This window comes from Camelus dromedarius, chromosome 6, assembly GCF_036321535.1.
Source record: "Camelus dromedarius isolate mCamDro1 chromosome 6, mCamDro1.pat, whole genome shotgun sequence".
In the NCBI taxonomy this organism is placed as follows: Eukaryota; Metazoa; Chordata; class Mammalia; order Artiodactyla; family Camelidae; genus Camelus; species Camelus dromedarius.
In genome coordinates this window covers 29,806,867-29,823,462 of record NC_087441.1, presented here as the reverse complement: position 1 = coordinate 29,823,462, position 16,596 = coordinate 29,806,867, and the positions used below count along the sequence as shown (strand labels likewise).

The 16,596-nt window shown below is 35.4% G+C and overlaps 1 protein-coding gene across 1 annotated transcript in view; it reads left to right on the top strand.

Annotated features, from left to right (window-relative positions):
* Positions 1–16,596, top strand: part of LAMA2 (laminin subunit alpha 2) — a 520,519-nt gene that overhangs the window by 477,879 nt on the left and 26,044 nt on the right. Inside the window, exons 52-55 of the mRNA XM_031456303.2 lie at positions 1,015–1,153; positions 5,895–6,015; positions 8,492–8,668; positions 16,405–16,553. Of these exons, the coding sequence (XP_031312163.2) occupies positions 1,015–1,153; positions 5,895–6,015; positions 8,492–8,668; positions 16,405–16,553 (586 nt within the window). The remainder of the gene's footprint in view (positions 1–1,014; positions 1,154–5,894; positions 6,016–8,491; positions 8,669–16,404; positions 16,554–16,596) is intronic.

Below are 16,596 nucleotides of genomic sequence, written 5' to 3'. Positions count from 1 at the left end.
GACCCAGGAACACCCAAGAAGCTAGTGCTCCAAAAAATAAACATTTAGAAATGCCCTTATAATCCATTGGTTCAAGTAGCCATTTTTAGACCCTTGCTAATTCAAATCCCATATCAGGCAAAGATTTAGAGGCCAAACTTGTCATGTTAATGAAATGATACCTCAATATGCATCAAGGATCCAAAATATATGAAGCAGTTAAAGGCTGGGCCTAGGCAAATGTTATGGTGAGAAAGCACATAATTCAGAAAAAGCCTAGCCTGACTCTTAAGAATGAAGAGGGTAAAATCAATGAGATAAAGGGTTCCCATCTGCTTTCTGACAAAGCAATTTAAATAGAGAAGAGTCTCTCTTCTCTCCTTTCTCGTTTTTATTTCTGAATTTGTATTCTTATCCTATTAGAAATACCTTTAGAGACCGGAGAGAAAAGCAATAGGCATGAAGACTGTACCGTGCTCAAAATACTCAGTATCCCCCGTATAAAATGTAATTTACATGGATGTGGGTCCCATCATCTTGCAGAACCAAACATTCCTGTCTCCACTTCCATGCACAGCCATCTCATCTGAATCACTGTGTGGATGAGCCCAAACCCCAGTACTTCTTTGGAAACTGAAATTTACAGAAGAAACCACAAATTCTGTACATTTCTAATTAATAATCTAATTTCTAGTTATTTATCTTAGCATTAGTTATCTTACTCTATTTTCTAACTACTTAGCTATGTTATGGAAAACTACATCAAATGGTTCTCTGCTGTCAGTCTAAGCTTTCTTTTATCTTGATTGGTTTGCTTTCATTGGTTTTGCATGCTTTCTTTGTGGGTAGTTTAACAATGTGTTTCATTGATGTTATTGTTTCTGCAATTCTTAAATAGTTGTGTAAAGAACAAGTGCTTGAGAAAGTCAATGTTAATTTGAGAATTAAAGTAAATTTATCTTGAAGTGACAATGATGATATAGATGTGGTTGGTATTGCTCAAATAAAATGTTAAACTTTCTCTTTCCTTTACAGCCAACATATCAATTGTAGATATAGATACTAACCAGGAGGAAAACATAGCAACTTCATCTCCTGGAAACAACTTTGGTCTTGACTTGAAAGCAGATGACAAAATATATTTTGGTGGTCTGCCAACACTGAGAAACTTGAGGTAATTGGTGTACGTCTAGAACTGAGGATTAATTTTTAATTAACGGCCACTATGCTCACTGGAGTTCTGATGTTTCATTACAACAGAATGTCATCTAACCTTTAGTTGCAGAAAGGCCTAGTCAACAAAATCACATACCAGGATTTAAAAATCAAAGGATTAATTTGATATCTTTGTTGAAGACATGGATGGGAATCACTGTTTTCCTCGTAGAAACTAGATGGAAAGAATTATAAAAGTTATTAAAGGTGGAAGCAAGAGTTAAATGTGGATCTTGTAATTGCCATTCTCCTTGCATGTTCACCAGAGATGAGGGCACATGGCTTAGTGTTCTGAAAATTAGTCAGTGTGCCAGGATGACCTATTTTATGGCTAAGCATGAGCACGATAATGGTGTATTGGAACTTTCTCATATGCTTGATGCTAAAGTTACATTAGTTATTTTCGTCACCTATGTCAACTTTTTTTTAATGTCATGTATGTTTCTAGATAGCAGGATGAGGAGATATATTTAACTCATAGTTCAAAAAATAAATACAAGAAACTAAAAAGGTCAGAAAATATTTCATGTGTATTTAATTAATTTACTGCTCATTATAAAACATCTTATAAGAATAAAACTTATACAGTACCTGGTGCTCAATAAATGCTAATGCAATCTAATTACAATGGGATGGATTGTTTTGGTTAAGCCATGAGTTTACTATAAATACAGAGCACTATGTTTTTAAGTTTTGTTTTGTTTAGTTAGTTTGTTAGCTTTTGATGGCTGCAGAGTCCTTCCTAGGCATTTCTACTCTAAAAAGACACATTATGATTGGAGAAGTCTCAGGATAACTAAAAAGTCCAGTGGTCAATTATTTTCATATTTCTTAGATGAGCAGTGGAACTTCAGACTCGTTTTATGATAGCTAGCATGCAGACTGAGGCTCCCTCTCCTCCCTGTATCTAAATTCATAGACCAGCACTTGTCTTACTACCAGTCTATCAAGAGTGTAAGTTGATAAGCTTCATGGTGCAGATAAACTGGCTATGCATTTGTCTACTTGGTAATGTATTTGTGTTAAGACTATAGATTTAAAGGGTCTGGTCAGAAAAGTCGTAGATGAGAATCTACTTTGTTCCAGGGAATATTTAAATACTAAGCATCCAGCAAGTTGTTCAAGTCTAAGATTTACTTTGCAAGATCATTAACTAAATTCTCTATGAGTGAATTAAATGTAGCCAAAATAATGCTATCCAAAGGTAGTTTCTTATGTTTTTGTGATGATGTGGTTTTAATTACCATAAAGTGATTTTTAGGAATTACCTACAAAGGTGTATATGTTAACTTCATTGAGATTGGCTTATGTATTAGTTTGCAGTTTACACATCTAATGAGTCTTTATGACCAAGGTGTTTTTATTTTCACAGTGCAGCATTTCATAATTATATTTCTATGGTGTGGCATGTTATTTCAAAACAATCTTTAAATACATATTTGTGACTAATCAAAGAAGCCATGCATTCACAGGTAGCTATAATTTTGCCCACAGATAGAATCTTAATATGATAAAGTGCAAAAGATGTAGTGAACATAAATTATTTTTATATATTAAGTTCAGATTAAGTTCAGAGGTAATGAGTTCTCCTCATAAGCTACTCATGAATACTACAGCATAGCAACATTCTTGCGTTTTCCCATTCATAAGACTAATAAATATGAGTACTTTAAATTCAATTCCAAAATAAAAATTTTCTAAGAGAAAAAGTGGTGTGGGAGATGGTCACTTTTAGATTCTGTTTTCACTGCAGTCAAGGATATATGTCTGTTTTCTTTTCTGTCAGTGTTTTATATTCCTTTCCTTTGTAGATCTCTGTGAAATGCTTTTTTTTAAAGATCTATAATTAAAGTTTATTGTTCTACTAAATGAAAATGCAATTATAAGTAAATCATGTTTTTCTCTTCTCTTTGACCTAGTATGAAAGCAAGGTAAAATTTCAATTTATGCATGCCTTCTTCAAGTGCATGAGTTGGGTAAATGTGGCTTCTTAGATAAAGCAGCAATGCAGAAGCAGAGTGACACCTATGCAGCTTTGTTCATAGTACATTTCATGAGCAAGTAATGCATTCTGAGATATTTCTCATGCTGCCCTTTGCTTATAAAAAAATTCTGCTACTTAGCCACCATCAACTGGGCTCAATTTGACTTGTTTCACCAGCCGTGATGACAAATTTGCTCTGCTTATTTGTTCAACCACTTGCGCACAGTGCCTCTGGTGTACACATGCAGCAGCACACACTCCAGGGCAGCTGGTCAGGTTTATGGGCATGAATCTAGTTCTGGGGGAACAAAGTAGTCCCTTGGGTTGAACCCTGGGCTCTGGTCTCCCTGGTACCTGGTACTGTTCTATCTGCTGAACAATCAGCCTGTGCTCCCAAATGCTTACTACTGCCTGGTTGCTTTTTGCAAGCCTGCAAACATGCAAACATTTACACGGCCCTTGCACCTCCTGGCAAAGCTGCTTCTTTGTTTCCATGATTATTTAGAATTTAACTGTGGAGTCAGATAAAAGGACTCTATGGAAATGCGATATGTAAAACAAGTGTTTGTGTTAATGATGAGGAAGTTTGCGGATGGTCATCCTAGCTTCTCAGGAGCATTTTAATTCCTATTTGCAGACAGGCGTTAGCATGGAAGCTGTGAGCAGCAGGCTTCTGTTAAGTGGCTGATCAAACCCCAGAGATGTGCAAGGCTGGCGCACTCTGGCTAGAGCTACAGCCTAGTGTTTTGGTATTTCAAATCCTAACTGTGCCAAATTTCTGGAAAGGAGATAATGAAGCTGAACTGATCCAAGAAATTTTGAGAGCAAAAGCTAGACTTTCAATACCAGAAACTACACTGTATAAAAATGGAAGTGTGAAAAAAAAATGATCCAAGTTATTTTATCACAATACAGTTATGAGAACTGCCAAGTGCTGTTTGCTGAGATGGCTAAAAGGCAAAGGCTGGCTTTCAATGAAAATATATGCTAATAAAACTCTGGAATGACCCTGTGTAGCTTTGTAATTTTGCCTTTGAGGAAACCAAGGCCTATGGTTACCATTAGGAGTCTGATCACCATATGTGATTACTTATCCCCTGTGATTTTCATGATGTCAAGCTTGCTAGATCATTGTGTTTCAAAGTGTTTCTTTATCATGAAACTATGAACTGTATAAGTTGTAGGAGTGATTTATTTTAGTGATAATACCTCAGAAAAAATAGTGACAAATCAGTCTTCCTGTAAATGAAAACATGGAAGCAAATGAACACTAAGAATGAAATTCACTGATTTCCTTCACTTTATACATGAAGAATAGAAGCAAGATTCTCACCCTCCAGTTGGCATGGTCTTCATAATAACCAGCTAACTGAACAGAAGGGGAAGACCTTGGGAACAAGTGGAAATAATCAGAGAAAATAAAGCAGCCCCAGAGAGAGAGAAACAAAAAATCCAAATACCTGGCATTACATAAAGCACCTGATACACACTGCTAGGGTTACATTTGTTTTCCCACCTGTTTGTCTTCATGCCATGTGTTTTTTATGAAGACAAAAAGGGGAATCCTGCCATCATGGTACAATGAGGAGAGAATTAATCATTATCCAAATAAGTATAATATCTTGGTATTGATTGGACAGTTTTTAAAGATGCTGATTAACACCAAAAAAAAAAGGATTATTTTTTCTATTGCTATTGACCTACACTATTCAATGTAGTTGTCACTAGTCATGGTGGCTACTTAACTTTAAATTAAATATAATTAAATAACAATAGTTTGGTTTCTCATCGACACAAACTACTTTTCAAGTGCCAGCAGCCACATATGGCTAGTAATTAATGGTTTGGACAGTCCAGAAAGGAACACTTGCATCGTCACTACTGGGCAGTGCTGCTGTAGACGAAAGAGCTGTCATCACCATTGCCATCCTGCTAGCTTTTGTTTACTGCATGCTAGCCTGTTTATCCCTTTTTAAGAAGTACTCAGCAAAAAGTAAACATTCAAGTGTCATTTGGGTATAGGAGCCATTTTCAACCTTATTGGAAAAATTCAATGGATGTTTTCTGCCTTTGGTTGCTTTATTCTGTTATTGCTCCAGTATAGAATAAGGACTTTGGGGCCAATCTCTAAACTTAATCTTAAATTATCTTTTTTAGACTATATAATCCAAAAGAATGTTTCTCAGGTTTTGTTTTACTTAAAATCTTTAAGGATAAATATACTATCTTATACTCCCCCCACTACCAAAAGTCTCAGTGACAGAAATATTATCTTTTCAAGGTAAATGTTTTTAATTTTGAGCAAGATTTTATTTAACTTTTTTGATATGTAGTTTGGTTATGCATCCCTAGACAAGTGCCTGCTCTTTGGTGGAAAAAAAAGGAACGCATTTCATTATAGATATGAAGACTTAAAAAGTCAGTTAAGTCCTGTACCTGGTATTTAAATGTAGTAGGTGAGATTATTTTTTAAAAGGAGAGGAAGATGAATTACATAAAGAGTCCTTCTGCAGAATAGTGCTAACATCCACTTATCCAACTGGTAGATAATGGAAGCATCGTTTGCTGGATACATGTGTGCACGTGTACACAGTGTGAGAGACATGCCTGCCTGTGTATCAGTTTGCTTCACATGGCTTGCTTCCAGTAGTCAGGGACACTATACTGCCCTTGCCTTAATGATACTGTTTTTGTTTTCCATTTAATTTTTCAACAGGCCAGAAGTAAATTTGAAGAAATATTCTGGCTGCCTCAAAGATATTGAAATTTCAAGAACTCCGTATAACATACTTAGTAGCCCTGATTATGTTGGTGTTACCAAAGGATGTTCGCTGGAGGTTGGTCTCAGTGGTTTCCTAAAGACATTCGTATCAAATTTCACTTGCTTAGTTTGGGTCTTTTATAGGGATCAGTCCTTGTTAATATATTTTAAATTCCTGCTGACCCTAGAATTAGCCATGCATAAATGATAAAGCAAGAATGAAGTACTTCTGTAAATTTCTGTGATCAGCTGAAGTTAAGAAAATGACATTATAAAGACCCCAAATTGTGAACCAGTTTTCCACATGTACAGAACTTTATAGCACATGTTTTTAATATGAATCTCTTCTGGTTCTCTCTTCCTTTCCAGCACCATTTTTCTCTTTTCCTCATTTTTGTCATCTATTTTAGATTTCTTTTCCTTCTTGTATTTTAGATAGCTTTATTAGAATCCTTAAATAATTTTTCTGGAATGTGCCAGGAGTTTACACAAATAACACGCAACAGTGTACACTCTAATCATTAGTGCATAGAATCTTGTCCAGAGCTTAGAAGTCAAAACTCCTTTCCTTTCACATACTGGGAACCATCTACAAAGACCTGGATTTGATGTGACTGCAAAGTTCCCTGTTATCAGGTATCTTCAGCATCTTTCCTTTGTTGCCAAAGCAGCCCAGCAGGTCCCTGATTCCACCTGACTATTCTGCACTGACTCTACAGTAGGGGCTGACCCATCGGGGAGAGAAACACAGGTCCCAGCTCTGCTCTCGTATAATATCTGTAAACAAGAGCCAACAGTCATCAGCAAATGTTAATAAAAATGTTACAGGGATTCTAAAAGTGATGAGTTTGTTTTAAAAAGAAAACATTAAATATATCATACTTACAAATTTTTAATTACCCTGATAGGACACAACTATTCATTTTGGCTGCTTTCTCCAATTAAAATTATTTTAAAGCATTTCAATGGGAAATAAAGGGATTTGGAGGGGAAAAAAGTAAATCACCACTGAGCCATGAAGTTTAAAGACTGGAACAGAGCTTTCAGGGTCTTCATTGTGCCTAGTTACAGTCTCCAACTTGGAATTAGTCACAGACATTCACCCCAAGAAGCGTGGGAATAAGAAAAAAAAAGGAAACACATACTAAATTGATCTCTGAGAATCCATATTGGCCTCTTAAGGAAAGTTTTACTGAGAGTTTTAATCTTCCAAAGACTAACTCTCATCCACATGCAAAAGACATTTACATGAGGATGAAAAACTGTCTAGAAAATGAGTAGCCTGTATGTGTGGAAATGATGGTTCTGTAAAGGCTTCTCAGTAACCAAGAGTTATTTGCAACTAAAATATGAAGCAGAAATTTGATGTGGATAAATAATGAAGAGTCTACATAGTAGTTTTAGTTGGACTATTCAAAATGCAATGAGTTGAAAATTGGAATAGAAAACAGATTGTACATTGTACAACACTTATGTCACTTAACTGGGCCTGAAACACTTTGGGGGGGGTGGATTCTGCATTAAAGGATTCCTTGTTTTCACTCCAGCAAAATCTGGGACTTTCAAAATGAGCACTTTAAGTACTCTAAATGCCCAACTACATGGGCTTGCTGAAATAAATCCTTGCATATTCATACACGGGAATGACCTGCCATTAAAAGTGATGATGAGGTCTATGTTTGCTGACAGAGAGACATCCCCCCACAAGTGAAGTGAAAAAAAAGAAGTTACACATGATCATGCCTGTCATAACTCAGTTTAAATACAGAAAGGAGGAGCGAGGAAGAGGGCAAGGTTGTAAAAGCTAAAATGAGTGAATGAATGCATGCATGCATAAATGCGTGAAAGAATGGGTTATAAAAAGCTATATGCTTCTATCCAGCTTTGGGAGGGAAGTGGTTTTTACTTTCTCCTTTTTGCGTTTGGTTACCATCTAAAATGTTACTGTTTTAAGTTTCTTATTAGCAAGGACAATGATACTATTTTCATTTTGAGAAGAAACCTGGACTATGAAACATTTAATTTATTTATTTTTTAAGATTAAGTTGTATCTGATTTTTTTAAAAATTCCTCAAGAGTGTGTTTATACATTTGATAGCAGTGAACATCTTTACCTTGGGCTCATCACTGAAGAAGAATGCAGACAGAGACCAGGGTCAGACTCAGCTATAAAACATAAGCAATTTGTTGGTAAAGGGTATTGAAGAGATTAATTAGAGTGTTTTTAAGGGAGACTTTGCAAGATAGATTTAAACTGAAAGAAAATATTATCTACCAGTGATCGTCTTTTATATTTTAAATCAAAAGTTCTAGAATAAAGCATAGGCCAGAATTCTTATTTTAACCCAAACTGCTCAGAAAATTCAGAGTTACAGCTGGAAATAGTGTTTCTTCAGTTGCTTTTTGGTTCTCCACGTAACTGCGTTTTCTTGTGTTCTAAAATGACAATGTATTTCATAGTAACATTAAGCGAATTGAGGAGGGTGAGTGAGATAGAGAAATTTAAATTTTCATTTCTAATGCTTTCTTCCCTTTTTTCTTTTTACACAAAGAACGTTTACACAGTTAGCTTTCCCAAGCCTGGTTTTGTGGAGCTGTCCCCTGTACCAATTGATGTAGGAACAGAAATCAACCTGTCCTTCAGCACCAAGAATGAGTCCGGGATCATTCTCTTGGGAAGTGGAGGGACACCAGCACCACCTAGGAGAAAACGAAGGCAAACTGGACAGGTACCCTCACACCTAGTTAATTAATGCATTTTCTTTAATGCTTATCTATAATGATTATTTTATAAAGAGACTGATGAGGCATTTAGGGTCTATACATTGTTTTTATATTTTTTGATTTGCATTATTTATTTCCACTACCATCTTCTTAGGACAAGTATCTTCACGAGGATTTTTCTGTTGGTCAATTCTAAGTGCAGACACACTTGTATTTACATCCATATTTTATGTATGAGTTTTGCATATATAAAGAGAGAAAGCTTAAAATATATTCAAATTGCATTAATCTTCTCTTCTCTTTAAGTCCAGTTTCCTACCAGATCTGTAGGTGACCAGATAGATCCTTCAAATAATTTAAATTGGAATTTAAATTCCTTTAGGATCAGTTACCCAGTTACCCAGTTTCACTAGCAAACATGATGCAGTCTGTTTAAGCCTAACCTGTTCCACCTTCTCTGGACACACCTGGCTAGGAGAAGGCGAAGAGAGCGCAACCAACACAGGCATGGACAACAGTGACATTAAAATGACATTAAAATAAAGCCTACACAGTGTCTGCTTTGTAGGGCTGTGAACAATTTTCATACCCACTAGTCATTTGATTCTGTTAAAAGCTCAGCTGTCCAGATCTAGGCACCATAGCTCTTTTTTTTTTTAACATTTTTTTATTGAGTTATAGTCATTTTTACAATGTTGTGTCAAATTCTAGTGTAGAGCACAATTTTTCAGTTATACATGAACATACGTATATTCATTGTCACTTTTTTTTTCGCTGTGAGCTACCATAAGATCATGTATATATTTCCCTGTGCTATACAGTATAATCTTGTTTATCTATTCTACATTTTGAAATCCCAGTCTGTCCATTCCCACCCTCCCTGCCCCCTTGGCAACTGCAAGTTTGTATTCTATGTCTTTGAGTCTGTTTCTGTTTTGTAGTTGGTTTTTTTTTTTTTTTTTTTTTTTAAGATTCCACATATGAGTGATCTTTCTTTCTCTTTCTGGCTTACTTCACTTAGAATGACATTCTCCAGGAACATCCATGTTTCTGCAAATGGTGTTACATAGATGGTTTTTATGGCTGAATAGTATTCCATGGTATAAATGTACCACATTTTCTTTATCCACTCATCTGTTGATGGATATTTAGGCTGTTTCCATGTCTTAGCTATTGTAAAAAGTGCTGCTGTGAACATTCGGGTACAGGTGTCATTTTGAAGTAGGGTTCCTTCTGGATATATGCCCAGGAGCGGGATTCCTGGGTCATACGGTAAGTCTATTCCTAGTCTTTTGAGGAATCTCCATAATGTTTTCCACAGTGGCTGCACCAAACTGCATTCCCATCAGCAGTGTAGGAGGGTTCCTTTTTCTCCACAGCCTCTCCAGCATTTGTCATTTGTGGATTTTTGAATGATAGCCATTCTGACTGGTGTGAGGTGATACCTCATTGTAGTTTTAATTAGCATTTCTCTGATAATTAGTGATATTGAGCATTTTTTCATGTGCCTATTGATCATTTGTATTTCTTCCTTAGCAAATTGCTTGTTTAGGTCTTCTGCCCATTTTTGGATTGGGTTGTTTGTTTTTGTCTTACTAAGTCATATGAGTTGCTTGTATATTCTGGAGATCAAGCCTTTGTCGGTTTCATTTGCAAAAATTTTCTCCCATTCCATAGGTTGTCATTTTGTTTTACTTACGGTTTGCTTTGCTGTGCAGAAGCTTGTAAGTTTAATTAGGTCCCATTTGCTTATTCTTGCTTTTATTTCTATTGCTTGGGTAGACTGCTCTAGGAGAACATTTTTGAGATGTATGTCAGATGTTTTGCCTATATTTTCTTCTAGGAAGTTCATTGTATCTGGTCTTATGTTTAAGTCTTTGATCCATTTTGAGTTTATTTTTGTGTATGGTGTACGGAAATGTTCTAGCTTCATTGATTTACATGCTGCTGTCCAGTTTTCCCAACACCATTTGCTGAAGAGACTATCTTTATTCCATTGTATATTCTTGCCTCCTTTGTCGAAGATTAGTTGACCAGAAGTTTGTGGGTTCATTTCTGGGCTCTCTATTTTGTTCCATTGGTCCATATGTCTGTTTTTGTACCAATACCATGCTGTTTTGATTACTGTAGCTCTATAGTATTGTCTGAAGTCGGGGAGAGTTACTCCTCCAGCCTCTTTTTTTTTTTCTTCAGTAATGCTTTGGCAATTCTAGATCTTTTGTGGCTCCATATAAATTTTATTATGGTTTGTTCTTGTTCTGTGAAATATGTCCTGGGTAATTTGATAGGGATTACATTAAATCCGTAGATTGCCTTGGGCAGTATGAGCATTTTAACAATATTGATTCTTCCCATCCAGGAGTATGGGATATCTTTCCATTTTTTTTAAGTCTTCTTTAATTTCCTTAATCAGTGTTTTATGGTTTTCCATGTATAAATCTTTCACTTCCTTGGTTAGTTTTATTCTTAGGTATTTTATTACTTTGGGTGCTATTTTACTTTTTTTTTTTTAACATTTTTTATTGATTTATAATCATTTTACGATGTTGTATTAAATTCCAGTGTAGAGCACAATTTTTCAGTTACACATGAACATGTCTATGTACATTGTCACATTTTTTTCTCCGTGAGCTATCATAAGATCTTGTATATATTTCCCTGTGCTATACAGTATAATCTTGTTTATCTATTCTACAGTTTTGAAATCCCAGTCTATCCCTTCCCACCCTCCGCCCACGTGGCAACCACAAGTTTGTATTCTATGTCTATGAATCTATTTCTGTTTTGTGTTTATGCTTTGTTTGGTTTTTGTTTGTTTGTTTTTAGATTCCACATATGAGCGATCTCATGTGGTATTTTTCTTTCTTTTTCTGGCTTACTTCACTTAGAATGACATTCTCCAGGAGCATCCATGTTGCTGCAAATGGTGTTATGTTGTCAGTTTTTATGGCTGAGTAGTATTCCATTGTATAAATATACCACATCTTCTTTATCCAGTCATCCGTTGATGGACATTTAGGCTGTCTCCATGTGGGTGCTGTTTTAAAGAGGATTGTTTCTTTACTTTCTTCTTCTATTGATTCATTGTTAGTGTAAAGAAATGCAACTGATTTTTGAACATTAATCTTGTAATCTGCTACCTTGCTGAATTCTTCAATTATTTCTAGTAGTTTTTGGGTGGACCTTTTACAGTTTTCTATATATAGTATCATGTCATCTGCATATAGTGGCACTTTTACCTCTTCTTTTCCAGTTTGGATCCCTTTTATTTCTCTCTCTTGCTTGATTGCTGTGGCTAGGACTTCCAAGACTGTGTTGAATAGGAGTGGTGATAGTGGGCATCCTTGTCTTGTCCCAGATTTTAGTGGGAAGCTTTTGAGTTTTTCACCGTTGAGTATTATGCTGGCTTTAGGTTTGTCATATATAGCTTTTATTATGTCAAGATATGTTCCCTCTATACCCACTTTGGTGAGAGTTTTTATCATAAATGGGTGTTGAATTTTATCAAGTGCTTTTTCTGCATCTATTGAGATGATCATGTGGTTTTTGTCCTTTCTCTTGTTGATATAATGTATTACATTGATTGATTTGCATATGTTGAACCACCCTTGTGTCCCTGGGATGAACCCCACTTGATCATGATGTAAAATTTTTTTATGTGTTGTTGGATTCTATTTGCTAATATTTTGGTGAGGATTTTTGCATCTATGTTCATCAGTGATATTGGCTTATAATTCTATTTTGGGTAGTGTCTTTGCCTGGTTTTGGTATCAGGTGATGGTGGCTTCATAGGATGAGTTTGGGAATATTCCCTCCTTTTCAATCTTCTGGAAGAGTTTGAGAAGGACTGGTATGAGTTCTTCTTTCTATGTTTGGTAGAATTCCCCAGTGAAACCGTCAGTCCTGGACTTTTATTTGTAGGGAGGTTTTTTTATTGCTAATTCGATTTCATTTCTAGTGATTGGTTTGTTCAAGTGGTCAGTTTCTTCTTGACTGTATGTTTCCAGAAACTTGTCCATCTCCTCTAGTTATCCATTTTGGTTCCATATGGTTTTTCATAATATTCTCATATGATATTCTGTATTTCTATGTTATTTGTTGCAATTTCTCCATTTTCCTTTCTTATTTTGCTAATTTGTGCTCTCTCTTTTTTCTTCTTTGTGAGTTTGGCCAGAGGTTTGTCGATTTTATTTACTCTTTCAAAAAACCTGCTTTTGTTGTGATTAATTTTTTTTTCCTTTTTTAGTCTCTATTATATTTATTTCCTCCCTGATCTTTATTATTGCCTTCCTTCTGCTGACTTTCGGGTTTTTTGCTCTTCTTTTTCTAATTCTTTTAGCTAGTGGGTTACTTTGTTTATTTGAGATTGTTCTTTTTTGAGGAAAGCCTGTATCGCTATAAACTTCCCTCTTAGCACTGCCTTTGCTGCATCCCATAAATTTTGTGTAGTTGTGTTTTCATTTTCATTTGTCTTGAGGTATTTTTAAATTTCAACTTTGATTTCATCATTGACCCATTGTTTTTTTTTTTTTTAATAGTGTGTTATTTAAGCTCCATACTTTCCTTTTTTTCTCCTTTGTTTCTCTGTAGTTGATTTCCAGTTTCCTGGCATTGTGGTCAGTAAAGATGCTTGAAATAATTTCTATCTTCTTAAAATTGTTGAGGCTTCTTTTGTAGGCATCATAACACTTTACTGCCTTGGTATTCCTCCAGTACTTTCAATCACATTTTTAAAGATTTAAATTTTTCCACTTAATCTAGCTTTTCTCAGTGAAAGAGTTTTTAGGAATTACCTGGTCTGCCACGGTCAAAGCTTAGCGTGCTTAAGATATATGTCCTTAAATATGCACACATCCTTGTAAATCAAGGTGTATTGTTTGTGATTACATATTTTTCAATCACTTTTAGCATTTAAAATTTAGTAATTGATAATATTATATGATAATATTACTCTCTTGTCCTGCAAATAAAAGAAAGACTAAACAAAATATAGTTCACCCTTGAACAACATGGGTTTGAACTGCACAGGTCCACTGATACAGTGTTTTTTTTAATAGTAAATATAACAGTACTCCATGACCCTAGGTTGGTTGAAACTGAGATGCAGAACATCCAGTACAGAGTAACTGTGTGTAGGGAGGGCCAACTACAAGTTATACTCGGATTTTCAACTTTGTAGAGGGTCAGAGCCCAGTGTTGTGCAAAGGTCAACTGTATTGGCAAATAAAATCCAAAGATGTATAACTGTGAGTAACTTGCATTATCTCAGGAACACAAAGGTGGTTAGATATTAGAAAATCTAAGAATCATATAAGGATCTTGATAGATGCAGAGAGAACTTTTGGTAAAACTTAACACCCATTCCTGATTAAAAACATACAAACAAACAAAAAAAAGACTTGGTAAACCTAGAGGATGGAGCTTCTTGATAGAAAAACGTTATAAACATTCCCTATAAAATCAAGCCCGAGAAAAGGATGAATATTCACTGTACCAGTCTTAGCCAGTCTTAGCCAGTGCAATAAGTAAAGAACAAGTAAATAATAGTGTAAAAGCAAGGATGTAATTTAAGAATAAATATAACAGAACAAAGTAAGACCTATATGGGGAAAATTATAAAACTTGTTGAAAATTACAACAGACTACTTATTAAAGTCAACATGTTAATGGAGAGACTCAGTATTAAAAGTGTATCAGTTCTTCACAAAATGGTATGTAGATTCAGCTTCAATGAAAACACCACCTTATCTTTCTGTCAGTCAGGACAAGCTAATTCTAAAATTTATATCAAAGATCAAAAGCCCAAGAAAGTCCTGAAATAGAAGAATAAGTTGGTGGGCTGTCCTACCAAATACTGGCTAGAGTTTTGAATCATAGTAGTGTGGTGTTAATTCATGGATAACTCTGTGTTAGTGGAACAGAATAGAGAACCGTGAATATACGCGAATATAGATAGAAATGACATTTAGCAATAAGCAGCATTGCACATCATTAGGAAAAAATGAATCTTTTAGTGAATGATTCTGAGGCAATTGGTTAACTATATAGAAAAAAATGAAATAAATCTATTCACACCAAACAGAAAAATAAATTCCCAATGAATTGAAGTCTTATATATAAAAGGATTTTTTTTTTTTAATTTTAGGAGAAAATAAAGGTTAATCTTTGACCTTAGGGGGAAAAAAAACTTAGTGAAGAAAAAATTTTTTTAAATTTTTTTTGAAGAGTAGAGGGAGAAAAGTGTTATTTTTATCTCATTTTATGCTGCACATAATAAGCACTGACTAAATATAAAATATAAATGCTCTCTTAAATGCTTTATCTTTTAATTTTAAAAAATAAAATTATTTTCAAATTGTTACAACTGATGAGCTAGTTATAATAAGGGGACCAGATCAAACATTGTGAAATGGATTTCCACTGAAGGATGTGTTTCCTAGGTCATGGTCAAATAATTAAGCACCACCTTAGGTTTCGGATTTCTCCTCATCAGGACTAAATAAATGGACTTAAATCACTAGCTTTCATGTTCTTAAAATAAACACAGCTCTCTCTCTCTCTCTCTCTCTCTCTTTGTATATATATATATATATTCCCATTAAAACAATTAAATGAGAAAATATTAACTACTGTAATACAAAGTAAATTAAAAATAACATGTTCATGTTTCAATGTATCATTTTAATGGTAATGAGTATCTAGTTTTTAAAATATGTTAGTAAATGCTATCTGAAAGAGGAGACAATATTAAATAGTTCATGTCTGTTGTAGAACCAATACTGGTTAAACCAACATACTTTATTTTTCAAAGCTACCAGTTTTGATACCCATAGGGTCATTTGTGATTATGTTCTGCTGAAGGGGTTTGAAACATCGAGCAATCAGCTAAAAATTTTTTTAATTGAGTGAGCACTTGGCAGTTGCTCCTTTGATGGGTGGCGAGCACTAACCCACATCCTCTGGACAATTTGTGTTGGACAGGCAGCTGCATAGATGATTTTGTAAATTATTAGAGACATTGTGATGTTTGACTGAAACCATCTCCACCACCTCAGGTGACTTGTGGAGGACCGAATGATCACCCTGCAGCAAATGCCCCCGTGCTCCACAAGAGAGGAGCACGCATGGCATCAGCTTTGGGGACAAGGACTGCATTCACACTCCCTGGGGTTCATAATCTGATCTCAAAACCATACTGGTTGCTATAGTAACAGTGGCAAGAAGAAAGCAGTCGTGTTTGTGGCTGAAAAATTGTCTTCCTTCTTTCTAAATGTAGGAGACACGTTACATGTCGGTGATTGTGATCTGTTCCAGCAGCCCAGAGAACGAATTAAAATCTAAACACTCAAAATGCTGTGAGGTTGGGAGTCAGGCATGATTTTCAGAAGCTAGCTGTCCATTTATGAATATAAGGGAGAGGAATTTTATTGACACCCTTTGTTCCTGATGGGTTTTTTGAGTTAGAAGCCCAGTGCAAGCACAGCTGTTACTTTCAGCATCACAAATCTGCTTTGCAGACACTGCTATATTATTATGTCCACTTTCCACATCATCTAACAAGCAAAAATTATAAATGGTTAAAAAGCTATTTCCAGCTGCTTTAAATACTCTAAGAAAATATTGAGTCTTAACTTCTCAGGTGAGATCTCAGAGAAGATGGATCCGCAGTTCCGTCAGGGAACTAAGCTTAAATCGTACGTGAGATTCCCCTTTAATCCTCAATAACCATTTGCTGTTTCAGGCCTATTATGCGATATTCCTGAACAAGGGCCGTCTGGAAGTGCATCTCTCCACGGGGACACGAACAATGAGGAAAATTGTCATCAAACCAGAGCCGAGTCTGTTTCACGACGGGAGAGAACATTCTGTTCACGTAGAGAGAACTAGAGGGTAACAATAGTCCTAGCAACTGACTGTACTGCCGTAACTAACA